This window comes from Microtus ochrogaster, unplaced genomic scaffold, assembly GCF_000317375.1.
Source record: "Microtus ochrogaster isolate Prairie Vole_2 unplaced genomic scaffold, MicOch1.0 UNK72, whole genome shotgun sequence".
Lineage (NCBI taxonomy): Eukaryota > Metazoa > Chordata > Mammalia > Rodentia > Cricetidae > Microtus > Microtus ochrogaster.
Window position 1 is genome coordinate 205105 of NW_004949170.1, and position 22086 is coordinate 227190.

The 22086-nt window shown below is 44.4% G+C and overlaps 1 protein-coding gene across 2 annotated transcripts in view; it reads left to right on the forward strand.

Moving 5' to 3' along the window:
• Positions 1-20954, forward strand: part of C2cd2 (C2 calcium dependent domain containing 2) — a 69803-nt gene extending 48849 nt beyond the window's left edge. Inside the window, exons 12-15 of one of the 2 annotated variants that reach the window (XM_026777545.1) lie at positions 6150-6277; positions 7914-8235; positions 12758-12792; positions 16939-17016. In XM_026777545.1, coding sequence (XP_026633346.1) covers positions 6150-6277; positions 7914-8235; positions 12758-12792; positions 16939-16950 — 497 coding nt within the window. In that variant the 3' untranslated portion in view covers positions 16951-17016. Of the gene's footprint in view, positions 1-6149; positions 6278-7913; positions 8236-12757; positions 12793-16938 lie in introns of both variants that reach the window. The other variant, XM_005370120.2, reaches the window with a different exon arrangement.
• Positions 20955-22086: the final 1132 nt, after the last annotated feature.

Consider the following 22086-nt stretch of genomic DNA (forward strand, 5'->3'; position numbering starts at 1 on the left):
CCATAGCCTGAATGCTGTGCTGCCTTGAATTACTTTGGAATTCAGCCTCTTTAGAATTTCCAGAACATAGTTAAAATATAGGCAAATTCTGTACCCAAATATGTAAACGGAGACTGTTCATTTGTGTTCTGGTCACCCAGACCCAAATAATCACACAGAAATTATATGCTTCATGTATATTTCTGGCTAGCTCTTACATCTTAAATTAACCCATTTCTATTCATCTGTGTATCATCACAAGACTGTGACCTGCCAGTAAGATTCTGTGTTCCAGTGTCTTTCTCCTTTGGCAACTACATGGCGGCTCTCTTACTCCACCTACTCTCTCTATATATCTCTGTTCGGATTTCCCTCCTGGCTCTATTCTGCTAAGCCATTGGATGTAACAGTTTTATTCATCAACCAATAAAACAATACATATAAGGAAGGACATCATCTCCCCTTTTCTGTATAATTAAAAAGGAAGGTTTAAACTTCATAGTAAAATTACATATAACAAAACAGGTATCAAGCAAGAAATACAGTTACAGTATTTCTTTATGAGTCTAGATTTTCATATCTAATTTATCTTTTATCATAACTAAGGAAAACTATATAACTGCCTTCAACTCCAGCAAAGACCCCAGAAGGATATAATATTATCTAAGTTAACAGGAAGTGCATTGTAAGCAACTTCCAAAACTCTAGAATTGACAAGAGACATCTTGCTGCCTGGACAGTCACCCAAAGATTTTCTATAATGTTGGGGCACCCGTCTTCAGCCTACAGGCCCATAGTACCTGGCAGACTTTTTCATGAAGCAGGAAATTTGAAAGACTGCTTTGCCTGTATTGGCAGTTTGTCAGCCACTTTCTTCTGTGTCCTCCTATAGAATGCCTGGCAGTTTCCTCTGTGAAACAGGAACCCCGAAGGACCATCTTGTCTTTTGGAAAATTTAGCAGTCATTTTTCTGTAGGTCCTGCATGTCCAATTCATACAGCAAACCATCAAGCAGTCCAGGCAAAAGCAGTTTCTTGCCCAAATGGCTAGCAAACTCCATAAGGAGCCTCTTTGATGCCCATCATCCTCTTGAAGTAGATTGGTGCTACCAGGAGCAGATGTGTCTCATTGTCATGAAAGTCCTAGGTTAACAGTTAAATGCCATATTCTATAGGTCTTCGAAAGGTTTGAAGAATACCTACCCATGAAAACTTAACTAACATGACTACAAGTTTGACTGTTATAAAAGGCTATCTATTTACCTATAATTTTTAATTATACAGTACATATTTAATGAGCTGTATAAAGATGCCTTAAACAGGAGTAGATATATGAATATAACAAAATTGACCTTAAATTGTATCAATAAGCCAAAGTCCATCCCAATGCAAAGTATTTATCTCTATATCATACCCCCTTATTGTTTTAGAAATTGATTGTGCCCATTAATCAATTATAATCAATCCTTTTAAAATAAAAATTAATCAATTATAATCAATCCTTTTAAAATAAAAAATAACATTTATAAACAATCATTTTGGGAATTTGGGCATTGTTTTCTCCAAACTGCTTCCCGCTGTTTGTCAGGCAGAGTATTTTTAGGGTTTATGGAGACAATTCAGGCAGAGGCTTGTTCCATTGAACCACATTAGCCTGGAAGGAATCCACAGGTTCTCATCTTCTGTGGAAACAAAAGCAGAACCTCTTTTCCAAAGCAATATATTTTTAAATCCAAAATTTGAATTCAAGATACCTTTATGTTGGTTTAACTTAGCAGTCCCCAGAATCAAATGTCTCTCTGCAGTCAAAAAAAAAAATCAAAGAAAACACAATAATATACATAATCCAGACTCTCTGTATATTTTCCATCTTTATGTAATTTACTATTTTACTCTATTTTTAATATTTAATTATCTTTGCTCCTTTAATCTGTTAATTTCTGTACTCTTGTCTATACTCTTTTTCCTCTTTCTCCCAAGCCTGTGTATAATTTTTAAACATACTGTGACCCGTTCAGAGGTTTATTTTTGTCTAAATTTGTCTTTATCGCATATCTGTAATCATTTTCCAACAAGGAGTGCCTTTTTCTTTTAATTCCTAAGTGGGTATGGCTAGGACCAACTCCATGGCCTTGCCTGTTGGCTCTGCCCCATCCAACATGGTGGAGGTTTGTTCATTGCCTCTGTGGGCCATGCTCACTGCCTCAGCTCCAGGGGTGCAGCAGGTCTATGTCACGATTAACTGGAACCATATCCAGCACTTTGCTCACAAACCCCATTTAAGTGCAGGACCTCCCAAAAGAGCCAGAGTTCCTGCTGCCAGCTCGAATCTGGTTCTCAGAGGAGCCAGCCATGCAGTTTTGCTGCTAAGGCTGAGTGAGTCAGGAAGCCTTATCCTAAAGGAATCATGCCTCTGCTCACTGCCAGCAAACTGAACCTATCTGAAAAAAATGCTGCTACCAAGAAGCTTAACTCTGTTCTTTTGTGTCTAGAATTCCTTCCCAAGCTCTCTCAGGTTTTATGTGGATGTAGCTGGTCCACATTGGTGCCATTTTGTAATCATACCAAAGAATTCCACAGTATCCTGAGAGTATAACAAAGGTTTATTTATTTGGGGATAAACTCAGTAAGGATAGCAATCCACAATCCTCTCTGTGCACTGGGAACTGGAGCCAAATCCAGCAGCAAAGAGAGCTGGGTATGCTTCTTGTCTGCCTTTATAGTACACGAGACCACACCCAAAGTGGGCTGGTGTCTTAAAGGCTATTGACTGAAGGAATTCCTACCACAAAAATGTGGCACAAATAGTCTCTAGTCCTGTTCTCAGTGGAGTCCTCCTTCCCATCCCAAAGAGCAGAAGCTCAGTCTCACCGACCGCATTTCTCTCAGCTCTCAGGTCGCCACACACCCACAGAAATGAACCTAAGGCTGACTTACGGTGTTCTAAAGCTTTTCTTCCTTTTTAAAAATTATATTTTTATTTATTTTTGATAATGTCATACTTATATACAAGATACATTGTATCTTGATCATAGCTCCCCACAGCTCCCCACTCCCCCTCTTCTCAGTTCTTTCCTAACACAAACACCTCCCACCCCCATGTCTTAACTCTTTTTATAACCTACTGGGTCCCTGCATATATATGGGGACATCCATTAGAGCTTGGGTAACTCACTAGTGATGACAACCCCTGAAGAAAAATGACTTCGCCTCCCCCAGCAGCCATCAACTTCCAGTAGCTCTTCAGATATAAACCCACTCATCCATGTTGAATATTGTGGCTTGATCTTGTGTAAGTAATCACTGCTGCTGCGACTTAATGAGTGTGATGGCCGTTTCCTATCCAGAGGACAGCATTTTATAGCGCTCTTTCCTACCCTGTATCGTCCCTTTTCTCCCTTTCTTCCAGAATGTTCCTTCAGCCTTGGGGAAGTTACTTATTCTCAGCATTTTTATTAGTTATGAGTCTCTGCTTAAAGGGGGTGAGCTTCTCTGAAAAGCAGTTGAGATTAACACTAGTCTATGGATATGAACAAATTTTTGACACCATGTCTATTTAGCAAAATAACAATAGAGGGCTCCTTCTCGTTGTCTTGTTTTTTTCTTTTACCAGTTTATAGGATCAGGAGTGAATTCCTATGCAACAGACTTCAAATCCAATCAGAAGCGGTTGGGTTATTTCATAGTAGCCATGGCCCTGTTGTGCTAGTAGATACATCTTGCCTGTTAGGTCAGTATCATAGGGTGCAGGGTCTACTGCTGGGTAAGCCCATTGATTCTTTTTCTCCCCCAGCAGCCTGCATAGCACCTTCCAGCAGGGAGGAAGTTTTCAGGTCAGTTCCAGATTTCTCTGTGTTCTAAACAAAAGTGTGTGGTGTCTTCGGCAATAGGTCTTACCTTCTAGTTATGGTGGGCAGCAAGAGCAATGGCAGTAGCCTGTGTCATTTGGGAGCCTCTAGAGCTTCTGGAAGGGTTTTTCTAGTCCACATTTCCAAATTCTCCCATGTTTTTCCCACAAGCTATTTCCAAAGGCCTAAGAACCACATATCCAGGTTTGGCAGAAGAAACAACCTCACTTTTCCACTACCAATTTTCTGGATTAGTTTTTTTTGTATATTTTGTATCACTGTTACCAAGGAAGCTGGCAGAAACAGTGTAATGGAGGAAAGATTGTTTTGGCTCACTGTTTCAAGAGTAAATTCATGTTAACCAGAGTGTGTAATAGAGCCTATTCACATCATGGCCCACCAGGAAGCAGAGAGGGAGCTCTGGAACCAAGGCCTGAGCCTTGACCTTCAATGGCAGTGGTTTTATCCCTAAAGGTATTATAACCTCCAGAGTAGCACCCTCATCTGGGAAGCAGGCCCTTTAAACACTGTGGGGGGACATTTCACATTCAAGCTGTATCAGTATCAGTTCTCCAATTTTAGGATTGTTTTCATGTAATCCTCATCTTGAAGATACATTTTCCTTTCTCTAAGTCAGTGTGGGGACCTAAGTTTGATCTCCAACATCCACTTAAAAATCGGGAGTGGCCAAACAAGTCTATAAGCCCACCTCTGGGGATGTAGAAAAAAAAGGTCCCTGGGGCTTGCTGGCAGCCAGTCTGAACCAATTGGTGAGCTCCAAATTCAATGAAAAATGGTGTCTCAAAAAACAAGATGGAAGCCGGGCGATGGTGGTGCATGCCTTTAATCCCAGCACTCGGGAGGCAGAGGCAGGTGGATCTCTGTGAGTTCGGGACCAGCCTGGTCTACAGAGCTAGTTCCAGGACAGGAACCAAAGCCACAGAGAAACCCTGTCTCAAAACAAAACAAAACAAAACAAAACAAAAAAATCAAGATGGAGATCTGTTAAGAAGAGACCCATTGTCAACTTCTGGCCCCTACCCATGTGCACAGAATTGAATGAATACATACATATGCGCACACAGAGACACATGCATACACACATACAACATGCACACACACTCATACACACAAATGAGGCTTATAAACATCACAGAAAATGTCAAGGTTTTAGGAATTTTGTGCCATGCACTAGGCAAGACTAAGTGTGTCACTGACTGTGGAAACCAGACCCTGTGACCTGCGGCCATGGCCATTCTTAAAGCATTTTTGTTGTATTTGTTTTTTCATTTGCTTCTCTAGTCCTGGAAATCAAACCCAGGGCCTTGTGCATACTCTGTAAGTATCTATCATTGAGCTACACCACCATCTCTCTTTGTCATGTTTAATTTTGCCTTAGCAGAACAGTGTAAACTATAAGTACACGTTCTCTGAGGGAGAGACTCCATTAAGCACCTCCACTCTCTACCACCTGCCTGATGGCCTGGCATCATTCTCCTTGTCAAGTGGAGATTATTTTTAAAAAATAAAACAAAAGAGAGAGAAGAACTCGCCTCATGGAGCATGCAGGCTCTGTCAGCAGTACTTGGTATATTTATGACACAGGAAGGGCCAGCTCTTAATTGCTTTTAGTAGCTGCCTGTAATTAGTGTTGTGTGTCAGCTGCTTCTGGGAGGGAGAGTTATGTGCCTTTGTGAGGTCAAATTTTTCCCAGTGTTTAAAGAATTTCTTCTTTCTTTCTTTTACTTTCTTTTTGGTGTGTGTGTGTGTGTATGTGTGTGTGTGTCAGTTACTGCATGCATGTGGAGGTCAAGGGGACAACCTGCAGGCATCTGTTCTCTCCTTCCCCCCACTGGGTTCCAGGGATCAAATTCAAGTTAGAGCGTCCGGCACGGTGCCTTTATTCACTGTACCATCTCATCCACCTACAGTTTATTTGTTTTTGTCTGCTGGCTTTTGCCACTTTGCATAGTCTTCTTGACAAAAAGCAATCAACTTGTAAACAGTAAAACACGAGTTTTACGCAGACACATCAATGAGTAGCTCATAACTGCGGGGAATAGATGATGATGACCCTCCCTTCTTTCTAAAGATGAAGTTTTACAGGGACCAGACCTTGCCTGTTCATTTACATTTGGCTCCTGGCTGCTTCTACTCTATGGAGAGATGAGTTGTAATAACACCTCAACCCCTTACTTTATCCCTCTTTCTCCAAAATGTTTGCCATCCACTGCTTATAGACCATTTGTGCCCCTTCCTCTGGGAGTTCCAGAGGAGCCTTTTAATCTTGCTACTGAACTCAGTGCTACCTTCCTCCTGGCAGAGCTACTGGTGCTGAATGGCTCAGATCCTGTGGCTGAAGTTGCCATTCGGCAGCTCAGTGAATCCTCAAAGCTGAAGCTAAAGTCCCCACGGAAGAAAAGTACCATCATCATTTCAGGGATCTCCAAGGTAGGTGAAGGCAGCACCCCAGTCCCTCATCCACCCAGACGGTCCCCTCTACAGAGTCTAATACAGTTCCTTCCCACCAGAGAGGTAGTTACTTTGGGACCACGGTAGTCATTTGTCCTGTTGACACAGGAAGGTAGCAGCCATCTGCTTAGTAATGCTCCGAGGCTTGAGAGCTTGGTAAGTCATTTCTGGAATGATTACTAAGAGAGAAAGAAAAGCACATGGTACCGGGTCTACCTCGCTGCCTCCCAAGTTCATTTTTTCCATATTACTCATTTCCAAAACATTTAAATATTTTATAATAAATATGTGTATTCCTTTTCATTACTGATAGAAACAAAGATTGTTCTACAGAATGTTCTAGTTCAGCTCCCCTGCTCTTCCACTCTGTGGTAACTTTTGGGGAGCAGAAAGAGGGTGTGAACTGCCTCTGTTTGCAGCCATGCCCCTGGAGTGCAGAGCAGGCTAGATCTTCAGTGCCAGGGGCCATGGGAGAAACTGGTTCTTTCTAGATGTTTCCAAATGTAGATGGAGAGAGAGCACTGCAGTAAGCGACAGTAGTTGTAGCCATGACTAGGGAGGGTGGTTGGGTCTTACAAGGCAGGCAGGAGAGCATGTTGGAAATCACTCTCTTAGTTGCTGGCAGGTGCCAGTGATGAGTCATGATAGGTAGTGATATACACAGTATTGTGAGTATCCTGGATCCAGGACTTCAAAAGAAAGCTCATGATGGCCTTGAACACCAAGGCAGGGGGAGTCTTTTCTTGGCTTCTTCAGTCACCAGAATATGAGGGGCAGATCTCTGGGGCCAACAAGGCCAAATAGTGGAAGCTTTTATTCAGTCTGGGTTAATAAGCAAGACCCATGATTATCTCTCTACTTTCTGGCTTTGCCTCAGAATCATCAGATGATCTTCATATTTAATACCTGTAGGCCACTTTGATTATTAGTTTTATTGGCATATAGACTGTTGTATTGGTATCATACCATGCACTTCTGTAAGCTGTCACTTAGCAAAGCTACTTGTGTGACTGCCACCCAGGTTGAGAACAGCATGGGTGCTGCGTCTTTCAGTCATTCCTGTTGAGCCACTGTCCCAGCTTTCCACATTACCTATTAGTTTAGTGCCTGTAACTTTACAAACAAATACAGTCCTTAAGAGGACCCATCATCTTCTGGTTAATCTCTACTTTGAGATAGAAAGGTGCTTAGTAACAAGAGTGTAAAAGATTAAATCTGCCCAAGTTTATGCTCTTTCCTGAGCTATACCTTATCTACTTTGAAGAAAGTGATAGTCCTTGCCACTCACCTTCTGGGGTTCCCTTACTGATAGGTGTGCAGTAGGAATTGTGTTAACTCTTCTCCAGCACCCACAGCACCCTCCAGACCACCTCTGGATGCCTTGTGGCTCTCTGACTTGGCTAAGATGGAAACGTATTTTATAAGCATTTACCATGTAACACAGGAGCCTTTGGGGGCTAGCTGTCCTTGCTACTGCTTGATATATCTAGTCACAATGCCTTGGGAGGCGATATTCAGGTGGTGTCAAACCCTCTCTGTCTTCCATGTGCTCTTGTTACATCCATGGGCTGGTTTTTCATTTACCCTCAGCCCTGTTGTACATCTCCCCTGACAGACCTCACTGTCTCAGGACCACAATGCTGCCCTCATGCTGGACTATGCAGCTTCTATGGACAGCACCAAACAAGGGGATGCCCCATCCACTCTGTGCCCTCAAGAAGCAGCTGCAGCCTCTTCCACCTCCCCACCTGAAGATGAGCCCGCCCAGGCCCTACCTGCCCTCAAGCCTAGAGAGGATGACTTAGACTCCTGGGACCTGGAGAAGGAACCCCCAGCAGCAGCATGGAGTGGTCCAGCCTTACAGGAACCAGATGGGGACGAACTGTCAGAGAGCTCTTTGAGTGCTTCGGAGCTTGGAGCCATCAAGAAGCATAAAGGTACCCATTCCCAAGCCCCCCAGCTTCTCTCTTGGGCTTCCCTCTCTGTGTTGTTGCTTCCATGCTGGCCTCCCTTCCTTTTGTCCTCTCTGAGGCTGTCCTGGCTTCATCCCCTCCCTCCCAGTATGCTCAGACACTTAGAGCTGGAAGGCAGGTAGGAAGCCTGCATGTGAGCACCTGGGGCTTCATCTTCTCATCTGGGGCCACTGTGTTTTCATGCCTCCAAGCACCCTCCCTGTCTGGCTCTCTCCATCTGGAAACAGCTATCCAAGGCATCAGAGTACCACCAGGAGTTAGGTGCCATAGTGTCCAGGGACAGAGCAAAGTGAGCAGAGATTGGCATCTAACCTTACTTGCTCCTCTCAGTCTCTTCTCCCAACTAGAACCAAACGAGACCTCACCACCTGAAATCAACAAGATCTATAAGGCAAGAATCCCCCCAGAATAACTACTCACTGACTTGATACACACATAGTAACGAAGTCATTTGTTAGCACAATCAGTTTGTTTTCCTCATGAGCAATGAGCCCTTATTTCAGAGCCTGGCATTTCTTGTGGGTGGACACTTGGACCTAGACGTTTGGGAACAGTTCCAGGACTTGGAGATTTCAGACTCACTGAGCTTCACCTCTAAGACCTAGAGACCATCCCTAATATCCACGTCCTCAAAAAGATGAGTGCTGAAAGAGGCACCTGAGTCAACCCAGGAGCTGTGGTGGAACTCAGTATCCACTCCTAACTCTGCCTTGTATCTGGGGCTCCAAGGCCCACTTACCTCCAGCAGATTTCTCAGGATTCTCTTGGAGTGCACTGGGCAAAAAGCTTAGCCATCCCAGGTGTTAAGAATCCTGGCCAACTGCTTCTGCTAGAGACAGGTGGGTCTCCTGCTGGGCAATTTTGCCTCATGGAGGACATAGGTGATGTTTGCAGACAGCTGCGGTGTCATAGCCAGGAAAAGTAGTAGTACTATTGGCCCCTAGGGGGTAGAAGCTACAGGCACCACACTCTTTAGGGAGCATGGCACAGACACCACCACACAGTGGAACACAAGTCCCAGGTGCTGAGGTTAAGCTGTTGCTGTTTAGCTTCTTGCCTGTGACTTGTGCCCTTTGCCAAATGGATAAGGGGAGGAATTAAACATTAAAAGGAGAAAGGGGGTGTTCCTGGGGAAGATTTCATATCACCCCAGCCTCTGTTTCCCACAGCTTGGCCTTGGGGACCCTCGGTTGAACACTGTATCCTCCCTGGGTGAGCTGTGTCCCAGGGTATCAGGTGGACTGTCTACTGCCTACCCCATGTGCATACTCTGACCTGGTCTTTGTCCTGAGATCACAGAAGCCTCTGGGGAGGTTGCTGGGAAAGTCAGTGAGCAGGGGAGAACAAGGAAGACTAGGGTATATCCTGTCCTCCACTTGTTTGAGTTAATAGTCTATATATTCATGTCCCTGCAGAACCCAAAGCTCCCTCTGTGCCCTCCAGGTTTCTAAGAGATGCCAAGCCTACTACCCCTGTGCATCCACCCACCGCTCCTTTTCTTCCTTCCAGCCTTTCCTGCTCCTGCTAGCTTTGGTCTCCCTTGGGGTACCCTCCTTGCTGTGCACCTAACATCCTTCTCCCTTCACTGGCCAGATGGATGAATGCCTCTTAGGAGTCTGGATGTCTGTCACATCTTCTGGGGGCTGGAAAAGCCTCTTTGCATGAGAGCTTCCCCCAGAGGCTGGGCATTGGGGGGTCTAAGCATGTTTGACTGATCTGGGAGCTGAGGTTGAACCTGCCCTCAGGTACTTGAAATGCCTTGACCTAAAGTTTTCTGAAAGAGAGTATTTGGCAACATATTAAAAAATTATTTTGTAAAGCTCAGGCATGGTAGCACATGCCTTTAATACTAGCACTTGGGAGACAGAGGCAGGGGGATCTCTGAGTTTAAGGCTAACCTGGTATATATGGTGAATTCCAGGCCAACCAGAACTAAATGGTGGAACCTTGTTTTAAGGGGGGAGGGGGGCGAACTAGAGAGATGCTCAGTGGGCAAAGTGTTCACTATGCAAGCATGAAGAACCAAGTTCAGATTCCCAGTACCCATGCAAAAACATATACATCTGTAATCCCAGTGCTAATGGGAGACAAAGACATAAAGATCCCGGGAGCTCTCTCTAGCCAGACTAGCCAGTGGGTGAGCTGCAGGTTTAGTGGGTATTCTGTCAAAACCTGTGGTGGAGAAAAATAGAGGAAGATACCTCATATTAACCTCTAACCCCTACACAGATGTATAGGTGACTACACCTGCAATATGCTTCCCCACCACCACACACATATGCTTAGTTTATGTCCTGCAGTTTCTAGAAGCTTTGTACTTAGCCTGAGATGTTGGCAGAATGTTAAATAAGTCTAAGTTGGGTTGTCAAACCATTTCATTTCATGATATTTTTTTCAATACCGGTACTACAGGAAATGGCTTGGTGGAGTTTAGTTGGTATTTTGTTTGTTTTTGTTTTTTAAATTTATTTTATGTGGGTGTTTTTTTTTAAATTTATTTTATATGGGTGTTTTTTTTCCTGAATGTATATCTGGGTACCACTTGCATGCCTAGTGCCTTCAGAGGCCAGAAAAGAGTATCCCATTCCCTGGAATTGGAATTATAGGTGGTTGTAGGCTACCATGTGGTGCTGGGAATAGAACCTGGGTCCTCTAGAAGAGCAGCCAGTGTTTGTAACCTCTTTTTAAAATTTTACATACCAATCCCAGTTCTCACTCTCTCCCCTCCTCCCATTCCCTTCACCTATCCCCCACCCCACTCCACCATCCATTCCTCAGAGAGGGTAAGGCACATTGCTTTAGGGAAGGCCCAAGGCCCTTCCTACTGTATCTGGGCTGAGCAAGGTATCCATTCAAAGAGAACAGGTTCCAAAAAAGCCAGTACAAGCAGTAGGGATAAATCCTGGTGCCCCTGCCAGTGGCCCTGCAGTCTGCCCCAGCCATACAACTGTCACTCACATTCAGAGGGACTAGTTTGGACCTATGCTGTTTCCTTCCCTGTCCATACATAGATCCACCTGGAAAGGGAAATAGACAAGATGGCCTGACAAAATTGGGATACGAGGGTGGGGGGAGTAGGGAGGGCAGAAGGGGAAGAAGAGGGGAGAAGTGGGGGAGGAGAACTTGAAGGAACAGGATAGTCAAGATGGAGGAAGGACAGAGATGAGAGCAAGGAAAGAGATATTTTGATTCAGGGATCTATTATGGGGTTAGCAAGAAACTGGCACTAGAGAAGTTCCCAGGAATCCACGAGGATGACCCCAGCTAAGACCCTAAGCAATAGAGGAAAGAGTGCCCAAACTAGCCTTGCCCTGTAGTCAGACTGATGAATATCTTAAATATCACCATAGAACCTTCATCTAGCAACTGATGGGAACAGAGGCAGAGACCTGCATTGGAGCACTGGACTGAGCTCCCAAAGTCCAGTTGAAGAGTGGGTGGAGTAAGAATATGAGCAAAGAGGTCAAGACCCTGATGGGGACGCCCACTGAAACAGTTTACCTGAGCTCTTAACTTCTTAGCCATCTCTACAGCCCCCAGGGATTGGTTTTAAACCAAGATTTACATGACTTGCAAACCATCTGCATCTTCTAATATAGTCAGGAGAGTGTTGAAGGCTTTGGATTTCCATGGAACTGGAATTCTCCTGGACTCTTGCTGAATGGGAATTTATATATTTCAGCCAAATCAGAAAATTGGTTTCCCAAATCCAATTTAAGCTTTTATTTTATTTTTATTTTCTAGACAGGTTTCCCTGTAGTTTTTGGTGCCTGTCCTGGAACTAGCTCTTGTAGACCAGGCTGGTTTCAAACTCCCAGAGATCCACCTGCCTCTGCCTCCCGAGTGCTGGGACTAAAGTCATGTGCCACCACCACCCAGCTGTTTTAGGTTCTAAAAGCACTGGCAGGACTGGAGATGTAGCACAGTGGTAGAGTGCTTTGTATAGCATGCATGAGGTCCTGGGTTTGTTCCCAGCACTTGAAAAGAAAGTACTGCTGCAGCTATGTGATAATAAGCCCACTGGAACTGTACACATGGGTCTGGGTGGTGAATTTTGTCCTGTGTTCATCACAAAGGCCCTTAGAAAGATTTGAGAAAAAAACTGGAAAGAAATGTTGCCAAATATCTTGGATGGCAAACTTGCATGTGTACATGTGTGTGCTTAAAAATGCATATACATGTACATGCATGTACAAATAGGAGCATGACTGCCCATGTTCACATATGTATGTATATACACATGTAATGTATGTGCATGTGTGTATGAGTCTCTGCTATATGTGCATGTGTGTGCCTGTATACAAGTGTGAGCATGTGTGTGCATTAGTGTACTCAGGTGTGCATGTGGATGCGTGTGTGAGCATGTGTGCGCACAGTGATACAGTGACTCCAAGCTCTAACTTTCATTCTGACTCTGTTCTTGCGTGCTCTTCTTTTTGCCTCTCCACATCTCTGCATCTCGTGCTCGTTCCCTTTCACTTAAGAGGATCACTATGCCAACCAGAATTAATTATCTGCACAGTAAGTTATTTTTCATCTTGCATTTTTAAAACATTCTGTGTAATTGACTATGTGGAGAGTACTGGCAGAGTGAAGGGTTTCCCACTGCCTGGCCTTTCCTGTGGCTGTTTTTCTGTGGTCTTGACTTCTAAGTAGATTGTCACCTTCATCAGCGATCAGACAGGACACTTCTTCTGTCCTCTGATGGTGCAAAGCCACCTTGCTGTGATGGCTTCAGCAAGGTATCACCTGGGCAGCCTGGCTGGGCTAAGGGAGCCTGGCAGAGCTTTACTGGTTTGTTGTCTCTTGAGTTGTCTCTTCTATGCATGTATGTCTCTTTTGAGATCTGAGGTTGCTTTTGGACACCAGAGAACACGCTTTCAGGTTGCCAGGGCCATTGTCTTTCTGCATGCAGATTTTAATACAGATTCTCCTATTGGCTATTTATATCTGCCCCTCCACAGAAATAAATAGGGTAAATTTAGGAATGTGACAGCAGGGCTAGAATTTAGAATAATTTTCAAATTCTTTTCTGTGTCTTTTCATGCTTCAGTTTTCTTGGGGGTGTTTTTAAAGGGGAGACTAACACCAGGAAGAGAATTTTCCCCAGTGCCAGCTCCCCATTTAAAAACTGTGTGATTTGCCTCAGATTTCACATAACTTCAAATGCAAGTTTGAAAACCCAGTGTGTGAAAGTCAAACCAGTACAGCCAGGGCTCATGTCTCCTTAAACACTGGAGGCTTTTTAATGTCCACAGACTTATGCTAAGCAACACCCCCAGGAAGGCCAGTGTGATATTTTAGCATGTGGACACTCACATAATGACAACTCAGGAGAGTTTCCTTCTTAAGACTTTGTGCATGGAGCCTTCCTACTCCTACACATATGCTCCTTCATATGACTTCCTGTGAACTGTGGTCATCTGATGTGCTAGAGAGCTGAAAAGCTTATCCCTGTGCGTGACCTCCATTTATCCATTCCTCAGCTCCTAGCAGACTCTACCCTGTCTTCTGAGCCCAGTACCCTCACCAGTGTCTCTGTGCCTCTCATTCTGACTGATATGTATATATGTGACCTGATATACATATCAGGTTCTTCCAGAATTATTTGTCTCTAATGGTAATTGTGGTGATGAGGGTTAAACACATAGTAAATGTGTTAGTTCATAACTGGGAGTACGGTTCTGTGGTTCTGTGGTAGAGTTTATCTGGTACCTGTTAGATGTGAGTTTGATATCCAGCACCACAAAAGAGAGACAAAGATCTCTATGTGATTTGCCTCAGATTTCACATAACTTCAAATGAAAGTTTGAACCCCCTCCCCCCAGAGAGAGAGAGAGAGAGAGACACTTCAGGGCCGGAATTTGACTTTAGGTATTTATGCTGCAGTTTCTCTTGAGGAAATTGTAGTGATGGCCAGGAAGTGTGATTACCTTTTTAAACTGTTTGAAAAAAAGATAATTTTAAAAAGCTGTTTGAATATAGTCACCCTGTGCCTGTCTTCATGGTCTGACTTCCTGCCTTAACCTGGACGAATCCATGTTTGTCCCTTGTGAGTGAGGTACCTGTGTTGTCTTAAATGGTAGCTTTATGATCTTTTATTTCTATACAAACCTGAGATTGGAGTGTCGAATGAACTGGCTTCTTCTGAAGACAGCAGGAAGAAACCGCCCTGGCCTTTCCTAGCTTCAGGGCTTTGCAACAGTCCATGGCCTTCCTTGCCTTATAGATATCTCTATCTTTACCTCCTGTCCTCCGCATCATTTTCTCTCTGTGTCTCTTCAAATTTCCCTTTCTCATAAGGCCACCAGGCATCAGGAATGTTTTATTAGGCCCATCTTAATTATCCCCTTTTAATGTCATCACCTCTGGAATGACTCCATCTCCAAAGGGTACATTCTGAGATTCTGGGGGCTAGGAGTTCAACACAGGAACTTGAGAACAATACAGTTCAGCTCATAGCACTATACTGTTCTAAAATACAGTCCCCACCCCAGGCTAGGCTTCAGGCCAGGGACATGCAGAGTCCGTCCTACCAAGGGTTCTGGGGTCTACAGTTGGCCCAGGGCATGGATTATTATGTTCTTTTTCTCAGGCTTCCCTTTACCCTCCAACCTCCTCTACTTCAAGTGTGAGTCCCTCCGCTGTTTGTGCTCTTTGGGAACTCCAAAGCTAACCTAGAACAAAATCTAGGAGGTGCTTGTAAGTCTGAAATCCTCACAGACCCTCCTCCCCACCTCTAGCCCAGGTAACCTAGAGCTTGGAAACCACTCAAAGCCAGGAGGGCCTATGCCTAGAGCTTGGTTCTCTGCCTGCCTCATGCTTTTGGTATGACAGAATTACCTACACGAGTGTCTTTGTATTTATTCATGCACGAACCAGCTCCAGTCATGCCCAGCTGGAGGTTAGTACCCAGCCATCCAAACACTAACTGGTGATTGGCCTCTTGCTCAGAGACAAGACTCACTCTAGGAACAACCTGTGGCAACACCAGGCTGTGGCTTGGAGCAGAGTTGTTTGCTTGACCATATTTACCTCCTTTTCCTTCTCTTTCCAGCATCCCCCAGACCCTAGCAATTGCTCTGGGATAAATGTGAAACTCTGTCCTAACTCGCTTCATGACAAGCAATTTGTTTGTTAAAGGAGAGGTTTTTAAACATTTTCTGGCAAATTTGTGGAGATTAAATTAGCTTACTCCTCTGAGGCAGTCCAGCTTTTCTGCTTCTGCCAACAGGACAAGGAAAACTCATCACTAAAGTCAGGCTGCCATGGTGACTGTTTGTTTGTTTGTTTGGGGGGTTCTTTTGTTTGTTTTGTTTTTGTGGTTTGTTTTTTATTTGGGGTTTCCCTTTGTAGCCCTGGCTGTCATAGAACTTGCTTTGTATACTAGGCTAGCCTCTAACTCAGAGGTCTGCCTGCCCTTGTCTCCCTAGTATTGGGATTAAAGTACACCCCACCCACCCAACGTGGCTTTTTAAAGCAACCAGCTTCTTTCTCCATTGTGAATATGGATGATAAGGAGATCCCTACCAGGTCTCCTCCCCACCCTCAGATGCTAACATGTTGGCATGTGTTTCATGTACAGAAGCACATCCATGCTTTTCCCCCATCCGTGAGCAACACAGGAGGCCATGTATGTGTATCAGGATTGCTGAATGTGGCTCATATGCCAAACAAACCGTCAAATTTAGGACAGATCTCCCTGGCTCCGTGGCCAGGCTTCTCTTTTGAACACAACTCCTTGAAGCAAACAATAATGAACTTCATGGGCTAGCTTGGCACTGCCCCTGGCCTTGCTGGGCCTGGGTTAATAAGATGCTAAACTAATTGGTGAAAAGGTGATGTTGAGCTTCCTCTCATCTGCACTGTGCCTTCACTTGACTTTCAGGGACTGTTTTAACCCCACAGGTGCTACCACTCTTGGCTTTCTGTTTTCTGTCCCATACACCATACTCGGCATCTGTGCCAAGGAGTTGAACCAAACAAAATCCAGGGCTTCTTTTCATTTTGTCTTGCCCACTTCTTTTTCTTTGTTTTTACTATTTTCATTGTTGGGTGAATGTGTGCTGGGAATTGAACCCAGGACCTTATGCACGCTAGGCAAGTACTTTACTACTAAGTTACATTCTCAGCCTAGCATGAGACTTTCTAGGTTGAAAATGGTCCACTAACAAGTTTCATATGACTTAGTCTAGTGTGGGTGAGTGGGTGAGCGTATGAACAGACTAGTAGATAAAATAGATATAATATCCTTGTGCAAGTCTAAAGAATGATCTAGAGTTAACTTTTAAAAATAAACCTTATTCCTCAAAGAACAATACTGTATTAAGAACACAAGCTCCATGATTTACAGGGCTCTAAGCTTGCTGTTAGGAACATATCCTTCATTCCTGGGCATACAGCATGGCCTTGCTTATTTATCACAGAGTTCCTAGTAAAGGGGAGGGGTCATAAGGGACCCCCAGCCCACCGACTCGACAGTACAGGCTTGCCAGTCTTGCTGTTATAAGGGTCTTACTTTAACTCTGCCTCTGTGGGCAATGGCCATTCCTTGAGGGAGTACCTGGTTTTGTTACAGGTTGTACAGGTGTCTGGGAACTTTGCTTCCCCCTTGGCCTGGGTTCTTTCTCCCACAGCCCTGACCACTCCTGTGCTCCCCTCTTGCAGGAGGAATTCTAAGGAAGAGTGCCAAGCTCTTCTTCCGCCGGCGACACCAGCAGAAAGACCCAGGCATGAGCCAGTCACATAACGACTTGGTATTCCTGCAGCAGCCAGAGGGGAGGCAGAAGAAGGGGGCAACCCTCAGCCGGCTCCTGAACAAGAAGCTGCTTACCAGGCACAGAGGCAAACACACCGTGAATGGAGCGACCAGTGAGCACTGCACGTAGCTCGAGTTACCCCATCATCAGAGCTGGAGAATGGGACCAGAAGAGCAGAAGAGCAGGAACCAGTCCCATCGGATGCGTGCTTTGTCTAGCTTGGGGTTTTTTTTTCTCTCAATAATCTTGGTTTTTAAAGGGAAAAAAAAAATCTGCCTGTTTGTCCAGGATGCTTCCCCAAAAACAGCTGATAATGCCGTCCAGTTTGCCAGCAGATATTCAGGGAGAACACCTGGCTTTGAGCTGTCACCATGTAATCCAAGTGTTGAGGTGGACTATAAGATAGATATTTACATCAGTAAAGGATGTGTGCTCTGATGTACTATTTATAGCAGGCAGGAGGGATCCCAGTCCACCTACTTATTCCTCTCTCCTTCAGGGACTATTAGGGTTCATGTCTGGACCATGGCATGAGCGGAAGGTGGGCTGTGGGCTGTTGCTATGAGCAGAATGGCCACCTCACATATCTTGCTATTTAGAATTAAATAGTGCATCTGGCCCCGGGGGCAGTGGTATAGATACAGGCAGGATTTTTGAGCCATGAAGAAATTATAATAGGAAAAAAGATACGCTTTGACAAGTATTAGAAGGTGTTCGCTTTTGATATTAGCCATAGAAGTTAAAAACTTATGCAAACACTAAATGTGTCATATGCAGATTATGCCAGACTCTTCCAGATTTACTTGAGCCTTCATGCAGGTAGAGGTGTAGAAATTCAGATATGTTTATTTCTTATGCTAGGGTTCTGTTTTTTCCCATGGCACAGGCAGCACACTAAGCTCAAATATGCCAAGGCTGACATTGGGAGCAATGACTGATATCTTATAGGACATGATCACACACATATATGGTTCTTGCCAAATATAGTCAACAACCAAAACAAGGAACTTTTACGGCAACTGAAGAAATTATTCTGTATCTTGGATATCAGTTAGTGTTAGGCATAGAAGTTTTATAAAAATGGGCCAAACTTGCAGGAATTCTTTTTATGGGCTCTTCAGAATTCTACTGTGAACAGGGACTTCTGGTCACATTTTGAGGTGTCCTGGTTTTTCTTTACTGTGGGAAAATGATAAAGTTGGCACCTGGGTTCAGTATCCCCTGTATCCATAAGGTAGTGTCCCTGTCTGTGTGCCTGGCGCTGTTAGATTCCCTGGGTCTCACAGCCCTCCAGAGCCACTGTTCTTGGTGTGTTTTGACCCGTTAATAACATCCGTTTTCTTCCTATAACAATGGAAGGGCTGACAGGAAGACCTGAGTTCTGTCACTGATATGAAGTCAGGAAGTTCCTTCTGGCCTCTTCTATTCACTAGAAATATCAGGGGCAAAGTCACTGTTGTTGACCAAAGATGTCTATGACAGCCAAAATTATAGGAATATGTTCTCCCCCCCCCCTATTTTAGCAAGAGAGATTGGAAACCCGTATTAGAAATCCTTTTTCTTTCTTTCTCTCCAGTTACTCTGTTCTGGGGATTAAACCTGTGGCTTTTTGCACACTGGACAAGCCCTTCTCTACTGAACTGTTTCCCTGGCCCTCTTTTTACTTTTTTATTATTATGAAGTTAGCTGGGCTGCCTTGTAATTCATTCTGTAGCCCAATCATACCTTGAAACTCTGGTCCTCCTGCCTTCGTCTCTCAGGTAGCTGGAAGTACAGGCCTAAGCCACTAGGCCCAGTGAATTTTACTTCCAAATAAACATAGAATTAAAATGAATTTGAAAATTCTTGATGGGTGTGGTTGTATAGGCCTGTAATGCCAGGATTTAGAAGGTGAAGAAAGGAGGATGTTAGCTTCTAAGCCAGCCTGAGCTACATGAGACCCCCTTCTAAAAACAGCAACAAAAATAGAAGAAAAAGAACCTGGAAGAATCTCAGGTGGTTTTTAGGTGACTTTGAAGAGACATTTTAGTATATTTTCACCTTTTGTTAAGTCACTGCAAATTTCCAGAATGGAGCCATCATTACCAAATTGGTTCCCAAAGCCAGAAACCCCCAGTACTCTTTTTGGGAATGGATGTGATTTAACTGCTGTGCTTTACTTGAAGTGTTGATATTCCATACAGTGCACAGAATTGTGACACATAGCTGTCCATTCCCAGAGACTGTGGTGTGTCAGGAATTCTGATTTTGCTGCTGTATTTTCAGTGTGGGGTTGTAGCCCTTCATCTAACATGCGTAGGGCCAGAAGAATTTGAGACACCTTTTGGATCTGGGAATATCTTGATAAGTCTTTACCATCTGAGCATCCCTGAACCCCACATATAAAAGTTTCAGAAATATGAAGCTCTTTGGACACACAGAGTTTTGAGGTTTAGACTTTTGTGTTAGAGATGCTCAGCTTATGCAGATTTTGTTGGTTTGATTGGTTTTGATATTTATGTTCAGTTTTTCAAGTGTGAAGGCATCAGAATTTTAGGTTATACTTCCTCTATCAGCAATGACAACAAAAAAGAACAAATGGTTTTTAGCCATCCTAGCCTCCAAATGACCCTGTGAGCATCCTGCTCCTGGTGCCCTACCCACATCTAAGACCTGTCCTGTAGGGTCTCCATTGAGCAGCCTTTGCTAATTGAGAACACCATCACAGCAGAGGGTGCAGAGATGGGGGACACAAACAGGTGGCTTCAGGACCTTCCTTGTACTGTGAAGTCTCTTCTCCAAGCTGTTTATCCTCTTCTGTTTCTTCATGGTATAGGGCTGAGATGAACGTCCTAAGATTATGTACCAGTTGCCCACAGCACACATGTGTAAGTCACCTCTGTCCTACTATCTACACTGCATTCTTTTGTGGCTTCAGGTTCTGTCTTGATTTTTGGCAGAGTCCTAGTTTTAAAGAAATTTCTCATGAACACTAATTCAGGTGTCTGTAAATCTAGAAGCAGATCTCAGGTTGGCTGGAGTGAGCTGGCCACATTCCCCCTGTCCTTCATGCAGGGACTAAATAGAGCTGTTTGTGTGTGATGTTGGTGTAGCAGTAACAAAACTAGGGCTCTCTTGCTCTGGTTGAAAACCTACTATGAGCAAGAGGATATAGACAAAGCACTTTATTTTACATTTTAGTTTAAGTTCAAAACCAGCCCTGCTTCCTGGCTGTGGAAGGAAGCAGGCTATTTACTGCTGACCAGTTCCAAATCAGATTTTTGCTTGGGTTTTCCCTGTCCACATTCACAGAAAAGAGTTGCAAATGTTTTTCTCAAGCAGAAAGGGAAAGATTAATTCATATTGCTGCCACCCAAAGTGGTGTTTTTTTGGTTAATAAGCTCAGGGCTGTCAATCTTCAACTTTCAAAGTACAAGTTGATAGATGGTGGAAGGAAAACGTGTCTCTGTCACACAGAAACAGGTGTGGGTACTGACCCTGATGACAGGCACTGTCCCCACCATCTCAACAGGCCGAGACCTGAGGAACAAAGCACCTACATGGAGACAAAGACACTGTCCAAACCAGCAGTGCAAGCTCCCATCACCTCTGGCTATTTATGTAAAATGTCCCTGTTCTGTGTATAAATAAGTATTGGAATCACGAAGCTGTCTGGTTCACTTTGCTGATGGAGAGGAGATGTGATTATCCCTGGGCTGTAAGCCATAGTTTTCTGCCCACTGTCATGTCAAACCTCTACTGCAAAGAGAATAAAAGTAAAGGCTTCCCAGGTGTGCGGTGAGTAGCAACTGGCATCTGTGACAATGATTGTATTTGTTCCAGCACTTTGGATGTGGTTGTCACCCTGCACCACCCTAGGCAGCAAGACATGGCTGCAACTCTACTGACCTCTCAAGAAATAAATGTGCTCATGGAAAACATTGAGCTGAGTGGTTTCCAAGTCCTGGGTTGTCCTAAGAGTACCAGGGGCTTCTCTAATATTTGAATTGCTACCATCCTTTGTCCCTTTGTATGACTGGCAACTGACTGAAAATGCACACGGATACCTTCTTTGACCCTCATTCCTGTCAATTGACTTTTCATCCTCGTGTTCCTGTATTTTGTGTGCTATTGAGTTCCACCAAGGCTGGGGGTAAAATTTACTGTAGGATTTTAGCAGCTTCAGAAACCTTCTGGGGAGTGATGAATTGTGGGTGCTGCAAGCCAGGATCTGTCTTGGACCAGGTCCCCCAAAGCAGTGCCTGACATGGCCTGTGAGACACATGTTTGGGGCGTGAAGGCTGGGGAGCGTTCATCAGTCTGGGTCCCTGCTATCGGTATCCCAGATGAGAGCGGAGGGAATAGGTAACAGTTTAGCCATGGGTATGTGACAGTGATTATGCATGCACAGGATCTGGCAATGGTTTCTGGGGTGGGATTGAGGCAGCCTTGTCCCCTGCTGCAGGCATCTCATCCCCTTTGTGTTCTTCAGTTTCTGTGGTCTCCTTCACTTTGCCCAGCCACAGGCCCAAACAAAAGCATTGTCTTTGGAGCTGTGCTTCACTGAGGAACCACCAGGGAAACCACAGGTCACACTCTCAGAAGCCCTCACTCTTCAGCTTTACTTTCAGCCTGCTTTCCTAAGGGACAGCACGTGAGGTAGCCAGCCACTCCTGAGCCAAGCCCCATCCATTTTCTGCATCAAAGGGGGCTTCTATTGTGGAGATGTCGTCGCTGTAATAAAAATACCTTGACAAAAAGCAGTTTCGGGACAAAAGGGTTTATTTTGGCTCATAGTTCCAGAGGGATAAGAGTCCATTATGGCGGGGAAGGCATCATGGGCAGGAGTGTGAAGTTAGCCGATCACATTTTCATTCACACAGAAATCTGAACAGGAAGTGGGGCAAGGCTATAAACCCTGAAAGCCCAGTGGAGTACTTCCTTCAGCAGGGTTGTACCTCTTAAAGCAGTGGTTCTCAGCGTGTTAGTCAAACCCCTTTGGGGGTTGAATGACCCTTTCACAGGGGTTGCCTGAGACCATTAGAAAACATAGATATTTACATTATGATCCATAAAA